Raw genomic sequence first — 21,110 nt, forward strand, 5'->3', positions numbered from 1 at the left:
TAGAATTGTTACTTTCACAATGAACCGAGCTGCATCGATCAACTAGGAAATGACCCGTTAAATGTGCTATTACCTTTTTTCCTAACTACTTTTGGTAACAAACATTTCAAAGTTGTTCATACAAAGTAAATTCTTCAATTCATAATCATAATTATGCATTGATTGATTATAAATAGCTTGATTGATTATAAATTTATAATATAAACTGAGATGATGAATATTTTAAATTCTTTATTTTTAAGATAAAAATGTTTAAATTCAGCTATAAAAATATTATAAATCACGATAATTTTAAATTATTTTGCTTATTATATATTATATAATATTCCATAAGTAATTTTAATTATTGACTTCCTGTAATAATAATAATATTGTAGATTAGAATAGATTATTTTATCGTACGTAATATATTTTACGTAGCATTATTATGTTTATATATTTTGTACGCAACATTATGCTCGACAAAGCATGAATGAAAAAGTTCGTAAAGGGGAATTTTCAATCGTGATAAAATGAGATCAAACCTTTCTAAATATCATGTGACGGGATTATGCAAGAATAACTTTCAATTTATTTTTTATAAATTACGTCAGTAAATCACATTTGTTATTTCTTGCTACGATTTTATTTTATTATTATTATACATATAAAAAAATATAAAAATTCTTTTAAATTATTATTTCCACGTAGCAATAATTTTTAGTTATTTCAAAAATAATAAGAAAATAGATATGTTTTTGAAGAAATAAATCTTCATAATTTTATGTAAGCGTACAGAAATTACAAGCATTGTCTAGAAAAAAGAATCGGGTCAGCGCAGGTACGAATAATTTATGCAAATGCCGCGATAGATCCCACTCATTTCATGTTTTTCACTAGGCACTTTATATAGACACGATCAACGCGAATACTGCGTTGTAAAGTGCATTCTAGTTTAGTGGTGACAAAAATAAACGAGAAGTCTGTTCGCGTAAAAATAGAGATAATTGCAGCGATATTAAACGACAAACGCAAAATATTTCGCCTAATCTAATGACGTTCTGTTATCAATAATCTTTTTTTCTTTTATTTCTTTCCAGTTTATTAATCTCTTCGGTTTTTTTTTAACTTCTTTTTTTTTCTTCACATCTCGGGGAATGTATCCTCTTCTATTTATATTTATCAATCTCTTATTTTTTTTATGTTTAGTAAAGTTTTGTTTAATATCTAATTACTTTTAAAAAAAATATTCTAATTTCTAAGATTAAAGATTATTTTCATGTTAAACGTTAAAAAGATGATAAATCTCAAGTAAAAATGTTAAAAATAAATATAAATATTATAATATAAAATATAATATAATATTATAAAATATTACATAATTAGATTATATTGTAACATATAATTAGATCATATATATATATATATATATATAGAATAATTAAAAAACTATAAAATGTAAAATATAAGATAATAGAAATTAATTTTAACAATAACTACTAATTTTATTCATTTTTTACAATTCATTTTTAACTTATAATATCCACGTAATTTTCTGTTTAAATAAACGACTTTATTCGTTTAGAATGAGATGTCTTATTCATAAACGAATATTTTACTCGTACTGACTAATGCTTAAAGTACTTCTAATTTAAAAGCAACAATATATTTATACTAGCATAAATGACGAAAATACTATACGTACTATAATCACAGTTCCAATAATTGATCTATGCTAAGTTATGCTTCTAGGGAAAATTAATTTTTCATTGTAACTACTATATTTTGTGATAACTAAGACTTCTATCAATTTCAAGGTCTTTTTCACAGAATTAATTGCTTCTACAAAATAGTTAATAGTGCATATTAAATTTAGATCATTTTCTAGAACGAATTGCCTTAGAGCCATTATTGCTCTTAGAACCGCGTTCTGAAAATCTATGTATACATATATAATCTACGTATACTTAACATATAATATGTACAACAATATAATTATAATAATAGTTTATTTAGTCTCTGGCTTAAAAACAACATTTATAAAGATTGAGTTTTAACTTCTCTAATTTTGGAATAAGTTAAATTTTAAAATTTATAATACGAGTTTTAGAAAAAATATTTTATTTATTTATTTATTTATAAAATATTAATGTAATCTTGATTTTTGTCAATAAAATATGTTTCTTATGTTAAACGTTTAAAATAATAATTTTTTCGAAAGTACGAAAGTATTCAATAAAATTTTGTTTATCTGACCTGATTAAGAAATAGTGATACAATAGAATTCACTAATTTTCGTCTCTATTTGTAGAGATTTCTCATTTAAATAATAATTCATGTTCAGATAAGTGGATTCAATCAGCAGGAATTTAATTTTAATTAAATACCAACTAAACTTTCATTCGAATAATTCTACTTTACTATAATTTAGTTCTATAATTTACTTGCATTATAAATTGCAATATTGAGCAAATTGAGCATTATTTAAAATTTTTTCATATTCTTTTCAAAATATAATTTTTTTTAAATTCATAAATTACATTTCATTATAATCATACAAAAAATTAAAAAGTGCTATCGATTTCAAAATAATCCAAAAGCCATTAATTCCTATGCACCTACGTATATATTTCTCAAATTTATTAATTTCCTTCAACGAGTTCTATGAACCTCATTTATAAGAATACATCTATAATTCATTTACGTATTGGATATTTCTAGTCACGTGGCATTTTTTAAGAATGAATCTATGTGTATAAACCGCACGAAGGCATGTCGAGTATATGAATTTCCGGTCCATGCACAACCGCATTTGCAATCGATGTTAAAACTAACCTGGACGAGGTAAACCACCCTATCGCTGGCAGTTGACCAACGATTGGCTCATGTGTTTATTAACGCACGATAGAAGAATGTAACGCGCATCTAAACGATTTCATAATGCAATTGCAGCGAAGAGATCGTCGTGCTTTGCATACCAATCGGTCTTCGAGATTTACCACTGTCATTTTGCTGTGTCCATTCGTTTTGATATGGATAATTCATATAGTATATCGGAAGATCCGCGCGGGGCGCTGTAAGCTTTTCTTCCGGGAAAAGAGCATAGAGATATACGTGAGATACAATATATATTATTAAAATAGGTTAGTCATGTATATGACTAAAAATGATTTTAAAATACTAGGAATATATATTTTTTTTTTTTGAATAAAATATGTAGAAGATTCGAATAAATTGAATCGAGTGTTTTAATTAATTTTTCAAGATTAGATTAAATGATTTAATTACAAATAATGAAAATAGCATTAAAGTTTATTGATAATTCATCATTATTTAATTGTATTAAATTTAAAATTGATAATATTTTTCAGAAAAGAATGAAAAGAATTTAATTTTAAATACAATATTAAATGTTTTTTAATAAAATATAATAATAAAATATCTTTACAATTTGTTCAAATCTATATAAAATGTTTATCCAAGATTTTGATAAATAATTTTTAAGAAGTATAATCATCGCTATCAGCAATTTTTAAAAATAATAAAATTTTTGCATTGTTTTTGATAACTTTGTGCAAAACAAGTAACTCTTGTATTTTTTTTTTTTACCAATCGATCATTTCAATCAAAAGTTGTTATGAATAAGTACATAATAATTGTTTATTTGCCGATTGAAAAGCATTAATAATATGATATGTATTTTTCAAGATAAGATATCAACAAATAAACTGTACTTCGAGTACAATAAATTTAATTTAATAAATATAGTTACAACAAATAAATCAAAACAAGATTATCAAATATAATTCATATTGAACTTAAAAAATTTAAAAAACAAATTTTACGAAATCTCTGATGCGTTTGCAAAATCATTTATTATTTTGAAAAAAAATTCTTTTTCTCTTTTTCATACATTATCGTAACATATTATTTCATTAAATTATGGTTAATAAATTATCTCTGGCAACTTTGAAAATAATAGCTTTTTAATTCTAAAAAAAAGAAAAGAAATGATTATTTTTCTGTTGAAATTGGGATTTAAATTTAAATCTTTTATTTATGAAAGTTGATTACTTTAATCAATATGATTTTAATTCTTTTAATCTATCTTATTTAGACTATCTTCAGATTTCTTTTCATAATTAAATCATAATCCTAAAATATCCTAAATTAATAATTTTCAATCAATAATATTGTTTGCATTTGTGCAATCATTTTATTTTAATTTTTAGTATTAAATAAGTCACATAAGTTAATTTCCTTATAGCAATCTCATTTATAGAATATAGCATTCTATCGATATTTCAGTTTTGCGCAGGTCATTTTTCAAACTCGCGCATACCTTGCCACTACAAATATTTGAAGTTGGTAGAGTAGGGATAAAGTTAACGTTCGCTGAATTATGATGAAATCAATGCAGAATGAGCGTAACATCGTGATGATCTCAAAGGACGGTGCTCGTGAAAGCGTTTACGACTTTTAAAACACGCGAAAGTGTGGAATAACGAAACGCGAGTTTTAACGCCGGTTCGAAAATAGTCGCCACGCCAGGTCGTAGACTTTGATACTTTCTAGAATCAAAATATTTTTCTATGGTGCACGCACGATTGTAAATTTTCTCTGTACGTATTTTCTGCCAATGAATTGCATCTAACACACGTAATAACGCATTACCATTCCTCTGAATCAGTATTTTAGAAATTGATTTACGATTCGTTCAATTTAATGTTCTATTTATCAACCGGAATTTATATCGCTGCATTGATTTGATATCAATAGATATTAGATTTCTTTACTTTATCATGTTTATGTTTTCTTTTTGTTTCTCTATTAAATTTTGTCATTATTAGTCAAAAATAGTTTGAGCTTAACCTAAGAAATACTTAACCTAAACACTTTCCAACAAGATTATAGGTTAAGTTCAATCCTTGAATTTTCAACATTTCATCAGACAAAAACTATACGATAATAAGAAAAACTAAATATTGTAACGTAAATCAAGGATCAAAGATTCGCAATTGTTTATTTTTTCTCAGTTTATATATATATTAATTTCAATGATCCATAATTTAAACATACAAAGCTGGCAATAAATCACGTCAAAACACGTTAGATTCATATTATCAATATGATAAAAATATCATAAGACGATTACAGAAACTTTTCACTTAAGTCTATAATATATGTATAGAAATATTTCGATAACAAATGATTCGTATGATTTATTGAGATTAACATTTAAATATTAGATCCGCGTATACGATTAAAAGCGTTATTGATATCATCACCTTTTGTTAGACGGTTATCCATCAGATTGCACGTTATCGCGTATAAATCATATCATAACAGATTTACGATCGATTTGTCCGGACTTGTAGTCCATTATAATGATCGAATACTTAAACATGAAATTATAACGTATGGAAATAGATAAGTTTTTTATTTGGATATATTTGCAAACACGGAGACAACCATTACGGTTTACTATTATGTAAAATTATAACCATTATCACTATATATAGTACTAAGTAATGATATTAATACTTATTATTTAATTTTTATTTTAATTAATATATTGAATTACATAAGAATATTATTATAAACAAAAGAACTACAAGAATCAATTACTTTATAATATATATTTATATTATAAAACGTATGATTAATTTATTCATGTATAATAAAATATAATATTATTATACATTATATACAAACGTTATTCAAAATCCATTATTTCAAACTTTTGGTATCGTATAAACGTGTTTCTAAGTGTTATATGAAACGATTAATCTGAAAAAACGTTTTACTATGATCGACGGTCGGTCTAAATTGAATGAGTTGGTTAACAAAGCGAAACAAAAACGGAATTGAAAGATTACAACTATTATCGTGGCAAAAAGTTTAATTACGTAGGTAGAGTCATAAAAGATGGCGGCCAGAATAGCAAGAATGGATTAAATCGTTCGATACAAGACACATGGAACCGTTGAACGGTTGATTAGTTAGTTAGTGAGTTAAAAAAGAATTCAAGCAAATAAGTATCATAAGACTCTAGACGAATCACAGATTAGAGTTCAGTTTCGTTTTATCTCGTCTCTTTCTACCTATATATACACGAAAGTCCCTGAAACGAGAACTACCTACTTCCGAGTAATAAAGCCCAATGCCGTAATCATCGTGATTTAACGACATCGACCCAAGTGCCGCGGAGGGTCGATCGTGCGATCATGTATTTCTTTCTAGATACACAATGTATAAAAGTATGAACATTATACGCATTAGTATACAAAAATGTAAGCACTAGAATATTTTATTATCAAGTATATTCTATTGGCGCGTATATGCATTGAAGAAAAAAAAATACATTGAAGAAATATTTAGAAACGTAATTCTAAATTATTTTATTGTATTGAAAATTATGTGTATGCAACTATTTAAAGATTTATGTAAATCATTAGCAATTTATGAAGTGATATATGTTAGATTAAGTGTAACACGATAGTTGAAAATGATAGGAAAATTTACGTATAGTACATATATTATTATATAGTTTAATGAATAATGTAAATTTATTCGATCGTTTTTATTTCTTGAACTGATGTTAATAGAATTGAACTATGCAATTATAAACGATATTATAAACGAATACGAAAATATATAAAAACTCATTTATGTATTAACAACAAAGAAATTGTTAAAATATTATATACATATAAATGTAAGTAAAAAAAAAATTGAAGTAAAGAATATGTATACATAAATATACAACATAAAGTGTTACGTTATATACGCTATAATGTACAAAAATATATGTAATTATTCACACGAGGCCTGTTATTATTACACCAATGATCGCCACAATGCGAACTATTGAAACGTGAAAAGATAATGAGAAACGTTTAAAGATACGATAAGTAATAGACTTGCTACCCTGACGCACAGCAACTATTGTATACTCTAGTGTAGAAGAACTCGGTCATTCATACTCGGGGATCGTTATCATGCTAGCGCGTCAGTGTTCACAATACGATCCGGTAAGGCGTGTACGGACAAAGAAGAACGTTTAAAAACACGGTAAAGTGCACTGTATCATGATCACCGATGGAATTATTCATATGCTTAGTCGTTATATGTTGAAACGAGAACATTTCTTCTCTAATTATAAATTATTTGATGTAATGAGTTTCGTGATTCCAATGGTGATCTTTGGTGCTTTAATAATTCATAGATAAAATAAATAATTCAGATAGATTTTTACGAGCAGAAGAAAAAAAAATAAAATTAAGAATTGTTTCGAGGAAGTTAAGTGGCATAAAATCTCATTTCCGTTGAAGCAATACTTCCCTCATATGTTCTACTTCCTCGCGAATTACAAGAGTTTATTATACAAAACTCAGCGCCATATGAAATTTAAGGTTTCCTGGTAGAATGTCAAAGACGAGATATATAATATTATGCAAAACTGCATTATCTTTGTTTTTATAGGTGGTAATAATAACTAAATATATATATATTTTTGGCAAATGTTTCATATACTATATAATATATGAAAATAAATCCTTATATGTTTTTTATGATTTTATTTATTTATTATTTTTTTTGGTTTATGAATTTTTTTGAAAATATAAATAAAGGATATGTATTTATCTCAAAATTTTTTTTTAAATGTTTTTAATGCTTTCTAACAAAGATTTGCAGATGAGTTTTGATTTCTTTAATGATAATATATGGTTCTTTTATGAAAGAATTATAGTATATTTATTTCTAGAATTCAAGAAAATTAAAAACCCGAGAGTTTCACAAAAATTATAATTTTTTTATATATTTACATATAATTTTCATGCAAGAAAGTAATAAACCATTTATTAGGAAATATATCAATGATTGCTTTTTATTATTGATTAAAGCGGCATTATTTAATTTATTCTATTTTATTATTCTATTTGAATGACTTTGTATTTTAAAAAATAGTTAAATGTATTGTTATGAGAAATTAAGAAATTAAGATATTATAATAATATTTTTATTTGAAAAATTTTTAAATTCTATTTAATTCTAATAAATTTTAAAATTCTATATTTAATTATATGTATTATATGTAACTTATAAAACATTTATTCAGAAATTTCTTTGAAAATTATAGTAAAAATGATTACATAGCAAAAGTATTTTTAAAATTGTGCATAATATACTACATAAATAAATATGATATAATACTATAAATAATATAATATATATAATAATTATACATAATTTAATATCGATTAAGAAATTTTTATTTTCAAAGAAATTTTATATAAGTATTATTTAAAAATTATGATAATAAAAAATAAAATTTCATTGAAAATAATTGAAGAATTTCAAAAAATTTAACAATAATGAAATTCTAATTTAAATAAAATTAGAATAATCGTTATTTTATATAAATAACGAAACGTTTGCCAACAATATTTATCTTTTACAAATATACTCATAATAATTCCGGCTAAATTACAATGTATTACAATCTTTACAAGAGAAAATCTAGCGTCATTCGAAAAGAATTCAGAAGCGACAAATTCCTAGCGATCAATAAAACAGCTGTAACAAAACCGATTACATATCTTGAAAATGACTTAACATATTTCTTACTTATTGCATCATAACAATCGTTTTCACTTTAACAACTAATCGATCAACAATATTTAAAAGCATTTACCTTGTCGAAATCGAATATATCGTAAAATCTGAAAATCTAAAACCTGTTGCGAGAGGAAATTCAATTAGTCATGAATCATGCTCATACAAAAAAGGTTAACATGCATAGTGAGTCTGGAAATGTTCTATTTTCTAGTAGTTGAAATGATTTCGAACAAAAATTAAAGAATTTTATATTTAATTTTTTCAATTCTGACTGATATAAAATAAAATAAAATAAGATGTATTGTAAGATAATTATTATTATAGTTAAGAAGTGAAAAATTATAAGTCAGCGTTTCTAACCTCTACATCGTTCACGAATCTGCTACATATATTCATACATATATATTTTTCATCAAAATTCCCGGTGGATAATGAAATATTCATAAAATATTTTTCTTTTTCACGGTTAGTTGTATCACTAATTATTACACAAGACATATTTCATCAATTTAATATCAGGATAAGAATTTCATTAATGCAACACAAGGATCGAAAGTTATGCACGAGTTGCACATCTATCTCTGTTAAATTGCACGTTCATTCTGAATTTCATAATTCGCGCTGATTAATCAAGATTCAATGTTGAATCGGCAGTGATCCATGAATATGGATATTATCCGTATATTTCAAAATGATTCGCACGTTTGATCTATAACTTGAAATTTTTGAATTAAAAGATAGTCATAAGATCGTTATCAATTTGAAGTATTGATGTGATTATTGTGGATGAAGTTACAGTATGAAATATTAGCAAATATCGAAATCATGTTTTCGATGTTTAGTAATCGAAGATAATTGAAATATGGAATGATAGAAAAATTTATAAAAATTTTAGAGAGATTTATTCTAAAAATCAAAATTTAAAAAAGAAAAACAGAAAATCAAAATTTAAAAAAGAAAAACAGAAAATCAAAATTTTAATGATATTTTAAGAAATATTTTTATAAAATAATTATGAATGTAAAAAATATATAATAAAATATCATTCATTAATTCAGAATTAATTCATTTATAATTCAAAATTATATTTTATTTTCTATTCCTTAAAATTAATATTTATTTAAAAGAAAAAAATTTATATAAAAAAATATGGTTTACAGATATAGGATTATTTTTTGATATAATTTAAATCTAAATTGTTTATTTCAAAAATATCTAGTGTCCATTTATATAAGATAAAACTCATGTTTCGTATTTGAACGATAAGATATATCAAACATTAAGGAAATGATTTTTTTACGTAAAATTGAGTTACAAATTTAAATCAAAATAAGATTAAAATAAATCTTTTTAATTTTCCTTAGTGATAAATATTATATTCAATGAAGAATTTTTATTAATTCATTAAAACTTTATAATATAGTTCTAGATTTAAAGTAGACTTTCATTCAAACTTTCATATCGAACTCTATTAATTCTTCAATTTTTCCTTCTACTTTTAGCGATGACGTGAATCGATGTTGAAGAAACTTATCGATTTCTTTTCTAGAAAATGTAAAAATAAAATTGTGAAGTATTGTGAAAAAAACAAATAGAACTATTAATTAAAAAGTAATATAATATATAATAAAAATAATATAAGTAAAAATACCAAATGTTATAGATCTATAATTCATTTCATATTTACATACAAACATATTAAATATTTTCGCTATTATTATATCTATCCTGAATCGCAGATGACCCAGACATATCTATAAGGCACGGAACCCATTAACATATTTCAAAGCCGAAACATATGTTTCACATACGATTCAAAAAAAAATTATTTTTTTTCAACCTTACATTATTCGCATTTAGAATTTGATAGCACACACATATTCTAAAATCAAGATTCAATTAAATGTTCAAATTGAACTACCTGTAACAAGAAAGATAAAACTAGCTCAACTTTCAATTCACTTTTATCTTGGATCATCTCTTCTATAGCTTGAAATTAAGCGAACGCCTACGATTTAAATGTCGCCTGACGTGTAAATTTACCGTGTACCACATTTCACATGCTATACGTCCGATAAATAATCATTGAATAATGCCTAATAAAATGCTTAATTTCATTTCTTTATTTGTTTGAATCATATATGGAATTTTTGCCAATTTCAGTATAATAATAATTTCGGTGAAAGTGAAAAAAAGGAAATGACCTTGAACAATCAATAACTAGAAAAAAAAATATCTAGTTCTAGCATTGTGTTTTTCTATATCGATTGAACTTTTATGTAAGCAACTTTCTTATATCTTCGAGTTTAAGAAATAACTGAACGTACTTACATAGGTAACTATGTTTATCTATCTATATGCATAAATATCAATTGCATTATAGTATATATATGAAATTAAATGAATACAATTTTTATGAAATTAAATAAATACAATTTTTTAAATTCACATAACTACAGAATTTGAATCATCAATTTGATGCGAATCATCAATATAAATATGCAATTATAGTAGAAGAGGTTAATGTTTTAGATATGACACATGTAAGCGATCAATGATTAGAATTTATACAGTCTTTTTTTCATCTTTTTTCAGTTATTAAATATCATACTGAAGAAATATTGCACTTTTATATATGTTTTATCATTGAATATAAAAATGCAAGTTAAAACACTTAACTAATCATAATAATAGATAATAAATAAAAGAATAAATAAATATTAGAAATAATGAGATATTTTTCAAATTATATTTTGTTAATTTTTTTATTTCTTAATTAATATATTTTTCATATAATAAAACATTTAAATAATTATTCTTTGTTGATAATAAATAATTAATAATCATTATATATATATTGATGAATAGATGGGAAATATATTTTGCCCATCTATTTATACATTTATAGTTCGAGGATGATTCGCATGAAGTTTGTCGCAAGCAAAATGCTCTCGTTGACTACTAATATTCACATGCGAATACATTTGTCTGGCAGTAATGATCCACCAAGTTACATATAGGTAAATTTATTTTATTTATCTAACCATAATTCTTTTTTTAATAATTGCACATACTTCATCAAATACATATATCACATATTATATTAAATTGAAAATACGATTACAAATTATTCAATTCGTTTTAAAAAATATTTTATCTTTGTTTAACGATTGAGTTAAATTCTTAAGTGAGTAATATTAAAAAAAAATCACGAATACCAATCGAGCGCACTGCTTATAACTTGCACGTTTAAGAATTTTGCTATCTGAAAATAGACTAATTGACTTATGTAATTCGGTAAACGTGGTCCCTCGGTTTTCAAGTGGAAACGGAATTGCACGATTTTCACGACAAAACGCTCAACGCGGGAGGATGTTTGATCGTGCCGATTTCACATCCATGGCAACGTATATCCTTATTACCTAAACGCATTCATCAGTCCCTTCATAAGGGAACGGATGCAGCTATCCAAACGATTAGCGAACAGCATCCGGCGCCGATCTAAAAGACGCTGTGTGGGTAAGCATTGAAGAACTGGATTAATGCTCACAGAGATTACAACGGCGAATACCGATTCTAGAGTGATCGAGGATGGGAGGATCCCACTCGATGATGAGTGACGTTTATTGCACGTTCGTAAATCATTCTAGTGTGTCTGTAAATGTGTGCAACAAGAAAGAATCTCGTAATTGAGGACTTAAGAAGAATTATATATATATGTTCTGAAAAGGAATTCTTTATCTAAAGAAAATTGATGCAGGGCGGAGTCTAAAGTTTTCGTGCTTGGAAAAGCGCAGGCGATATCGCTTCCTCCGGGTTACCGGCCCTCTGATCAATATTAATACGTGACACCGGCGAGAGGGCGAACTGGTAAGACTCATACATACAAATATATATACATATATATATATATATATATGTATATATATATATATATATATATATACACACATACATACATACATACATACATACAAAGAATGTCATATGAAAAATTAAAAGAAAAAAAAAAAATTAGAAAGAAATGATAGAAAAATTATCATGCATTCAATCGCGTTCGAAATGATACATATGATAGATGAATGACGATAGGACATAAGCAGTAAAAAGAAAAAGAAAAAACAAATTCACAAGAGCGAGAAAAAACGAAGAAGATATACAGTTGATAAATGTGTATTTACCGCCAATCTAGGAACGTCCACAGTCTTGTCGGTGCAGCCCACCTCGATGATTAAAATGTGACAATAAAAACCCTTGTTTTTTGCCCTAGCACGCTGCATGCAACACCTTTTTATCCTCGTAAATCGATCCACAACACGTCATCGATAATATCGTTCAAAGAAAATCACGGTAACTACTGTCAACGATTTAGAAGGGCGCGGAGATCAGGGTGAGACACTCTATTCACTCACGTATACGCACTTTTCTTGTCGATTTTAATGCTTTAGCGATTTTCTAAACGTAGCGAAGCCACGACTGTGTAATTGGCACTGTCATTACTGTCACGTATATTTCCGTATAGATTTTGTTGTTTTTCAATGATACGTGTACCCGTTACTATAAATGAAGATTCGAAACTGTTAGCATACAAGTATCGGTACAAGCGGAATCGCTACAGAACAATTCGACCTCGTATGTACGGTCACGATACGTCCGTGTATTGCATTCTTTCAAGACTAACTGCGGGATCACGATTTTTAGTTCTCTAACATCTCAAGTGGTGCCCTCCTATGGCGAGCGTTGCCCAGAAATATATAATATATAGAAAGGCATTTGTATTTATATTTTTAATAACATTTTCATGTAACGATAAAATAAAAGTAATTTCCATGTTACTAAATTTTTTAAATAAAATTTTTAGAATAAATATATTCAAATTATTAATAAAATTTAAATAAAATGTTTATACTAGAACATAAGTATATATAATAAAATAATATAACATAAATGGAGTTAATTTGATTAGTTTTGTATTCATATAATAGTATCGAGATTTGTTTTTATATGTTTGTATTATATTAAATATATAAAAAAATTTTATTTTATTGGATGTTAAATAATTTTTTTTATGAAATTAATAAAATCAAATTATAAATATTATATTAAATATATTTATATATAATCCATAAAAAAAAACTATATATTGAAAATTTTGTTCAATATTGAATAAACATTAGTGTTTTACTAACAAAATGTATGAAACCAGTCTAATATTAATCGTCTAATAGTTCGTAGCTGGTAAATTGACTATGACAATTGTATGGTATTGATAATTGAAAAATAAATAACATATTCCTTGTGCAATTCTTAGAAGAATTTATTTTAGATTATGCGTTTATAATTTTACGTATTGTTTGAAGAAATGCAGTGCTAATACAAATTTTACTAATATTATACATTATTTTTATATTAACAACAGTTTAAAAGTGGACGATTATTGTTTGTTATACTTATGTGTTATTACAAATAATTTGTTAAATAATTAAATTAAATAAATTTATAGTGATGATTTCTTAAGTACATTTTTGTACATATACACATACTATTATATATTTTGAATTAAAAATAAATATATTCAATTATAAAATTAACATATTAAAAAAAAAAAGCTTTCATTTACTTAACAATCTAAATTCTTATCATATTTTTCTCAAAGCTAATAATTTATAATGAAATTAAAATATATGAATTGACTTAAAAATTATTTTTGAAATCATCTTGACCTTTTTATTTTCATTTGTGATGTTTTTAAAAATTTTTATTTATATTAATTTATTTTTAATTGAATAAAATGAGTAAAAACTTGAGATGAAATATTTTTATTTTAAAATAATTCAGTGATCTTATAATTTGATTATTATTGATCTTTAAAATATATTTGGCTCTAACACATTTTTATTTCATTTCTTTATACACTTAAAAGAAGCAATAACATTTGATCGAAAATTTCGTACGCATATTAAAATCATTCAACATAATAGTTAAAAATAGAGAAAACGAAAGAAAAGTACATATTCTCTTAGTTAATCTGTAAATAATTGTGGATACATTAATTGCACATGGATCTCATTACATAAATATGTTAAAACGGCGCGTATTGCAGCATAATAAAAAAAAATGTATATAGAAAAATATGATCAACTACTATAATAAATCGCATAATTAAAATGTGTGAGCATTTAGTATTATATTTATTTCTTAAATACAGCTGTCGGAATTTTTTTTATTTTTTCACAGGTGAATATAATTGAAAAGGGATTTCGAATATAATAGCATAGTAATCGCTCGCTTACAAATGATATGCTCAGTGAATTGTGTTTCGTATGAATTGTAGGTTATATTTTTGTTTTTTAGTATCAGGGTTCTACACACGTGTATAGAGTCCTATAAATGAGACACATATATAATATAAATGTCATTTTTTTTTTTTTTGCTTAATATTATCTTTGCATTGTATGAAATACAATATATTGTAATTTTATTGTAATTTATGAACAATGTAGAAATGGATTGATTCCTTAAATAATTATGATATTTGTATAATTATGATATAATTATGATATATTTTTTGTTTTTTATATAATGTAATTCAAATAATTTACATATTTCCGTGGCAGTTCTATAATAATAATTTTAGGATAAAAAAAAAGAGAGTATGAAGAATGCAATTATATAAAAACATTTAAAAATGTGATAATTATAATATAAATCATAAAGAATTTTTAATATAATTTTAAAAATAACATATAAATTAAAAAAATTTTTAAAGAATTATCATTATGATCATTTTTTGAATTGAATTTTGGTCAAAAATTTTATTCAAGGGATCAATCCCTAATAGAGCCAATGCTACGAATTGAATTTATTAAATTATTCACAAAAATGAAGAGCAATTCATTTTCATATACAATTGTAGCAATTACTAAAATTATTCGACTTATTAATAATAGATTATCGTATAATGCCGATATTTTTCAATCGGACTATTTAACGCAATTTTTTTGTAATTAATGCATTAATGCATTTATTTTTAAAAATTACATAATATCTTGATGTGCAATCTTCGCAGAAGATTTTCAAGCTCAAAATGACGATTATTATGCAATTTGTTGTTTGTGTAAAGCAGCAATAAAATATATACTTAATAAATTATGATAAATCTAATTTAATATTTATATTTAAAATATATAAATAATCTGAAGTTATGGTTTTCGTATTTTTGAGTTCATTTAAAATTTTTGATTGTTGATTATTTTGATCGAGAAAAATTAATTTGAAAATTATTTAATGCTTTGTTTATTATGTATAATTTTTGATTCAATATATTTACATTAAAGTTTATTTGTCTGTAGAATAAAATAGTGAAAATTATCTATTTATTTTTTTCCTTCTTTGTTAAATAACATGTAATTTTAATGATATTTTAATCATTAATTGCTAGAAAGTTATATTATAGTCATTATTAAAAATTATTTACAAAATAAGTCAATCTGTATTAAAAAATTTTGTTAATTGTGAATTATTTTTTTTAGTTATTTGAATAATTATTAATCTAAAATTATATATTTTGTTAAATATATTATTATATTATACAATTAAATTTTATAAATATTTAAGCATACGTTAGCATAGTATCAGTAATATATTTATTTCGATATACATTGTTGTTGACTACATAAAATTTTCTTTCTCCCCTGATAAAAAATCACTTAAATTTTGATATCTCATGCTGCTGAACAAACAAACAAATTACATCATCGTTAAAAATAATGGAATAAAAATCGATATTACTTTGAATCAATTTGTTTTTCGAGATTCTCCTTTTGGTATTTCTTTTAGCATTCAGATTATTTTTTTGTTATTTTTAAACAGCAATACAATGCATTTTGTGGATATGTTCTTTTTTTGTCATGGCGATAATTAATACTTTGGTAAACATCTTTAAACTTATATTAACCAAAGTATCGAAAATCACAGCAGACCATCGGTTATCGATACTTTTTAATACTTACCATTGTACCTATTTAAATGTTAATTACACATATAATATTTTTTTTGTTGTTGTCGATAAGAGATCAGTAACACATTAATAGTAATTATTACTTATTTGACGCTTATCGATTATTCGCTAGGGATATTACTTATTGTTTTTTCATTGGAATAACACATTTAAAACATTGGTAATTGAAATTCGGCGAGAGTTATTTGACTACAATCGACTTAGTACACGATCGATTTTAAAAGTGCGGATAAATTTCACATGGTTGTTCCAGAAATGTTCTTTTAATTCAAATCCTAAAACATTTTTGTTTTCTTATTTTCGAAAATATATAATAAGAGATCGATGAATCGTTCGTCATCAAATTTGTTGTATAATATATTTACAATCTATCGTTAAAATAGCAAATATCCCTCGCCTTGGAAGTATCGATATATGTGATAAAGGGCGTCGCAATTATTTCTCGGCGCAAAAGTCATTCTTGTTTAAGAATAAGTTTAACAGCGATTGCTTTAGAGTCCATTTCCATTTATAGACTGTTCTGAAAGCTAATACCTACGTTCAGCAAAAGATAGAAAAAACACCGTATTACATTTTGTTTATGCTAGTTTATACTTGGCTAATTAAAGACGAAAGAATATAGTCGCAGATATTATTCTAGATTTAAATCTAGGTAATTAATGTTATTGATAATAAGATAGATTTGATAGTAACAATCATTTAAGAACTAAATATATTTTTTTAAGATATTCGATACATAAATTTTTGATTTATTGTAAATTTATAAGATAATTTATGATTGTATTATAAGTATCTATTTATAGTATAGAATATATAGAATTATAGTTATGATTTGTTTTAAAGAAAATTCAAGAATTTTAAATGGATTAGAAATCTTAATTACTTAATTCTAGAAGTTACAAAAATCGATTTTTAATTATATATCTGTTATTTTAATTCTTCGACATATAAAACATAGATAAAATATAAAACGTAAAGATTGAATTTAATGTAATCACATGGCAGATATTTGCTTAATAATTATTATTAATATAATTATTAATAATGATTCCAGAGTACAAAATTGAATATAATATTTGAATTGCTTAGATCATAAATATTATAATTTATTTATTTATTTTCTAATTAATATTCTTGTAGTATAAAATAAAGAATTTCAAAAATATCTTATTATCAATTTAATCATCAATTCATTTTTCTCACAGTTTGTTCGCCTACCACGAAATAGCCTATTATTTTTTTTATCTAATAAACTGACCGAGTCTATATTTTTCGTTGCATATTCACTGTTTTTATCTCACTCATGATTTTGTTAGCATTTATCTTAAATTGTATCCTTATATGCTTACGCGAAATTTACAAGAGAATTCTGTTAACAGTAAATTGAGAAAAAATATAATATAAAATAGATGCAACGGCAATTAATATAAATACATTACATTTATAAATACACTTTCAGTGAGCCATTTTATAAAAGGAACTATTAACAGAATTTCAAAAAGTAGAAGCGATTTCGAAGTATATGTACATGTGGATTGGAATTTGAAAGGATATGATGTATAAAAAAAATTAAATTATAAAAGAAAAATGACAATGATTCTATTAAAGAAAAATACAGAAAAAAAAACGAAATTGAACCTGATTACCAGATATCCTAATATTATGCAATGAATCAAAAATACGTAAATTCCTTATAACAATAAAAATTATAATTTATTTTATATATATAATTAAAATAAAAATCAATTTGATTTTTTATTAACGAAAATATACATGTATGTATATATATATTTTTTATTTTTATGATTTCTAATATTAATTTTATATTTGGAAAATATTGCTACATATTATAAATAGTAATGTTTTAATTTATTTTAATTTATTATTTTTTTTTTGTGATAAGGAATTTATGCGTATTCATTACTTCAAATTGTATGACTCAAGGATATCTAGTAAAATGGATTGTCTATTTAATTTCATTAATTAAATGAAAATAATATAAAGATAATGATATTCGCTACTATAAAAGAATGTAACATGGCATCACAATGATTTTGATTAACTTAAAAACTGCATGGGATTAATTACGTCGTGCGTAAAATTAATGTAAAGATAATACGCTGCGTATATACAATTGTGAATAATAAATGGGCACTCGCGTACATATACAACAAATTATGAATACAATCAAACTATTTACAACGTTAATAAACTTCTTTTAGTTATAGATTAGACAAATTATTTTTTTATGTACCAACTATTAAACATAAAATATTTGTCTTCACATACATTTACACACACACACTCACGTATTATGAATTTTGTGCAAAAAAATTCACATTTACCATCATATTTATACTTATAACGAATTATTGGTGCAACATGTATGCTTCATTAAAAAATTTTTAACTAAGATTGATTTTTTTCCACTTTTTTTTCTTTTGAATTGTTTATAGTTGCAATTAACGGAGTGCATCTATTTTTATAAAACAATTTTTAACGCTTGTTATTTTTTGTTTATGATTTATATTGAAAGCTATGTATACTTGTTATGTATACTTGGTGCATGTTTAGAAATTGACAAATGTTTATCGAATTTATATATGTGTACAATTTTCTAACTATATCTTGAGACTAAATCATGGTTGTTTTAGCTTTATTTTTTTTTTCAATGTTTAATGATAAATTTTAATTAATCATTATGCTTATAGACCGACGTTAACTATCAACTGCTTAGGCCTTTTTCTTTAACGTGAATAAGAATGTACAATCGGTACGATTATACATAGAACGCGTTAACATGCAGATGATAGTTCCTTTTTAAATCTCTTAAGCCTGATTATTATAGCTTTGCCCATGAATATTGTATACAAGACATTTATGTTATTAAATGTGAGAACAAAGAAGTGTTAATAGGCAGATATTCATTCACTCTATAATATGAGGCACACAGACAGCCATATATCATTATAGCGGTATTATTTATCTTAGAAAGTCAAAAAAGAAAAAAAAAAAAAAAAAAATTGATGCACTCTATTAAATTTCGATATATTTAAACAAAAATAAAAAAATTATACGGATAATTAATATGTTTTTTTCTTTATCTTTATAATTTTAATAAAATTAATTTGATCGAATTCTTTCACTCTATCGGAATGTACTGTGAAAGAAAGGCTCTTGCTTTCATTGCTGAAATCTATAAACGTAGAAAAAAATTTGGTAGTGAAAAATATCAAATTATGATATATTAATATTTATAATTATCAACAAAACCATTGGATGATGTTAATAAAATATCAACTCAATTCTTTTGTTATGATCGTGAGTTTTTTCACACTTAATTTACCTACATATTTCTAGGTAACCATTCGATTTAAAGCTGAAAGCTTGGATACCTATTAACAAGTTTCCAACAAAAAGTGTTTCCTAGAATCATATACAATAGTATATGTAACAGTTACGCTCAGTCGTGCCATGTGTTCGGAAAAGCGCATTATTTTTGCGCTAATCTGATACTACAATGGCTCTACATTAATCAACGTAATTGGTGTTTTTCCTTGCGAAGTCAACAGATTTTTCCCTGTTGACGTTTGAAAAGTTTTTCTACCTACGATAAAGCTATATGATGGACGTTCACATATATACTTAAATAAATTAAAAAAAAGAAAAAAAGAAATGAATGACATCTACTATTTTTTACATGTCGCTGATATAAGGCAAATAAATAAATAGTTTTCATATATATATATATGTATATATATGTGTATATATATATATATATATGTATATATATATATAGAATATAGTTAATATATGTGCGGGGTTTCTTTCCCTTCATGCTATGTTAAGCATCGTTATAGCTGCATCGTTTAAGTATACGTTGCATAGATCCATAGCAAATTTTTCCCTTATTTATCTTATGGCAAAAAGGAAAAAAACTACAAAAATACATTGAGACATGATTGATCTTAGCCAATTCATTAAAGTCTCGACGCGTTTCGATTCAATCGATATCCATACACGCAATTTATATTTTTAAACAAAACAAATATATCAAATTTCAATTTGATCTAAATGTTTGTTTGTAATCTTTTTTTCTTTTTCCTTTTGTTTAATATAGATTGAATACTTAAATTTTCATAAATTAAAATACAACCTCACAGAGGCTGTTGAAACGGTATAGACATAGCTAACCCTTTCACCACCCTAGAGTGTTGTATCATTTTTCTTCAGTTCATAATTAAAAATTTATCTAAATACCATAAATATAAATTTCTAATTCACTGATTCAGCCTTTCGATTTCGAGACACAGGCAGTGAAAGGGTTAGATATATTCTAGTTCTGCGACTGTGCTTTTTTCCCACCACGTGGTTTGATACTTTCTGAAATCTGCCACATTGCCTCCTCACAGAGGAAATCACTGAAATTGTTGAAGAACGTTATTATACGTTCGTGCTTCTTGAATGAATATGTCCTATAATAAATGAA

The 21,110-nt window shown here is 24.6% G+C and overlaps 2 protein-coding genes and 1 long non-coding RNA gene across 24 annotated transcripts in view; 1 reads left to right on the plus strand and 2 right to left on the minus strand.

Annotated features, from left to right (window-relative positions):
* Positions 1 to 13,350, minus strand: part of LOC107998199 (GTPase-activating protein skywalker) — a 38,288-nt gene extending 24,938 nt beyond the window's left edge. For 4 of the 5 annotated variants that reach the window (XM_017057346.3, XM_017057344.3, XM_017057345.3 and 1 more), the window contains exon 1: positions 12,783 to 13,300. The gene's annotated coding sequence lies outside the window, so the exon portion shown is untranslated. Of the gene's footprint in view, positions 1 to 12,782 lie in introns of all 5 variants that reach the window. The other variant, XM_062072860.1, reaches the window with a different exon arrangement.
* LOC133665818 (uncharacterized) lies at positions 11,230 to 13,644 on the plus strand. Its single transcript, XR_009829205.1, has 2 exons — positions 11,230 to 12,120; positions 12,182 to 13,644. It is a non-coding gene; the product is annotated as an uncharacterized LOC133665818 (long non-coding RNA).
* An 834-nt stretch (positions 13,645 to 14,478) lies between these two features.
* LOC107998141 (guanine nucleotide-releasing factor 2) overlaps positions 14,479 to 21,110 on the minus strand; it is a 76,899-nt gene continuing 70,267 nt past the window's right edge. For 15 of the 18 annotated variants that reach the window (XM_062072873.1, XM_017057221.3, XM_028666914.2 and 12 more), the window contains one exon: positions 14,764 to 21,096. In XM_062072873.1, coding sequence (XP_061928857.1) covers positions 20,958 to 21,096 — 139 coding nt within the window. In that variant the 3' untranslated portion in view covers positions 14,764 to 20,957. Of the gene's footprint in view, positions 21,097 to 21,110 lie in introns of all 18 variants that reach the window. The other 3 variants (XM_062072872.1, XM_062072871.1, XM_017057218.3) reach the window with 1 other exon arrangement.

This window comes from Apis cerana, linkage group LG3, assembly GCF_029169275.1.
Source record: "Apis cerana isolate GH-2021 linkage group LG3, AcerK_1.0, whole genome shotgun sequence".
NCBI lineage: Eukaryota > Metazoa > Arthropoda > Insecta > Hymenoptera > Apidae > Apis > Apis cerana.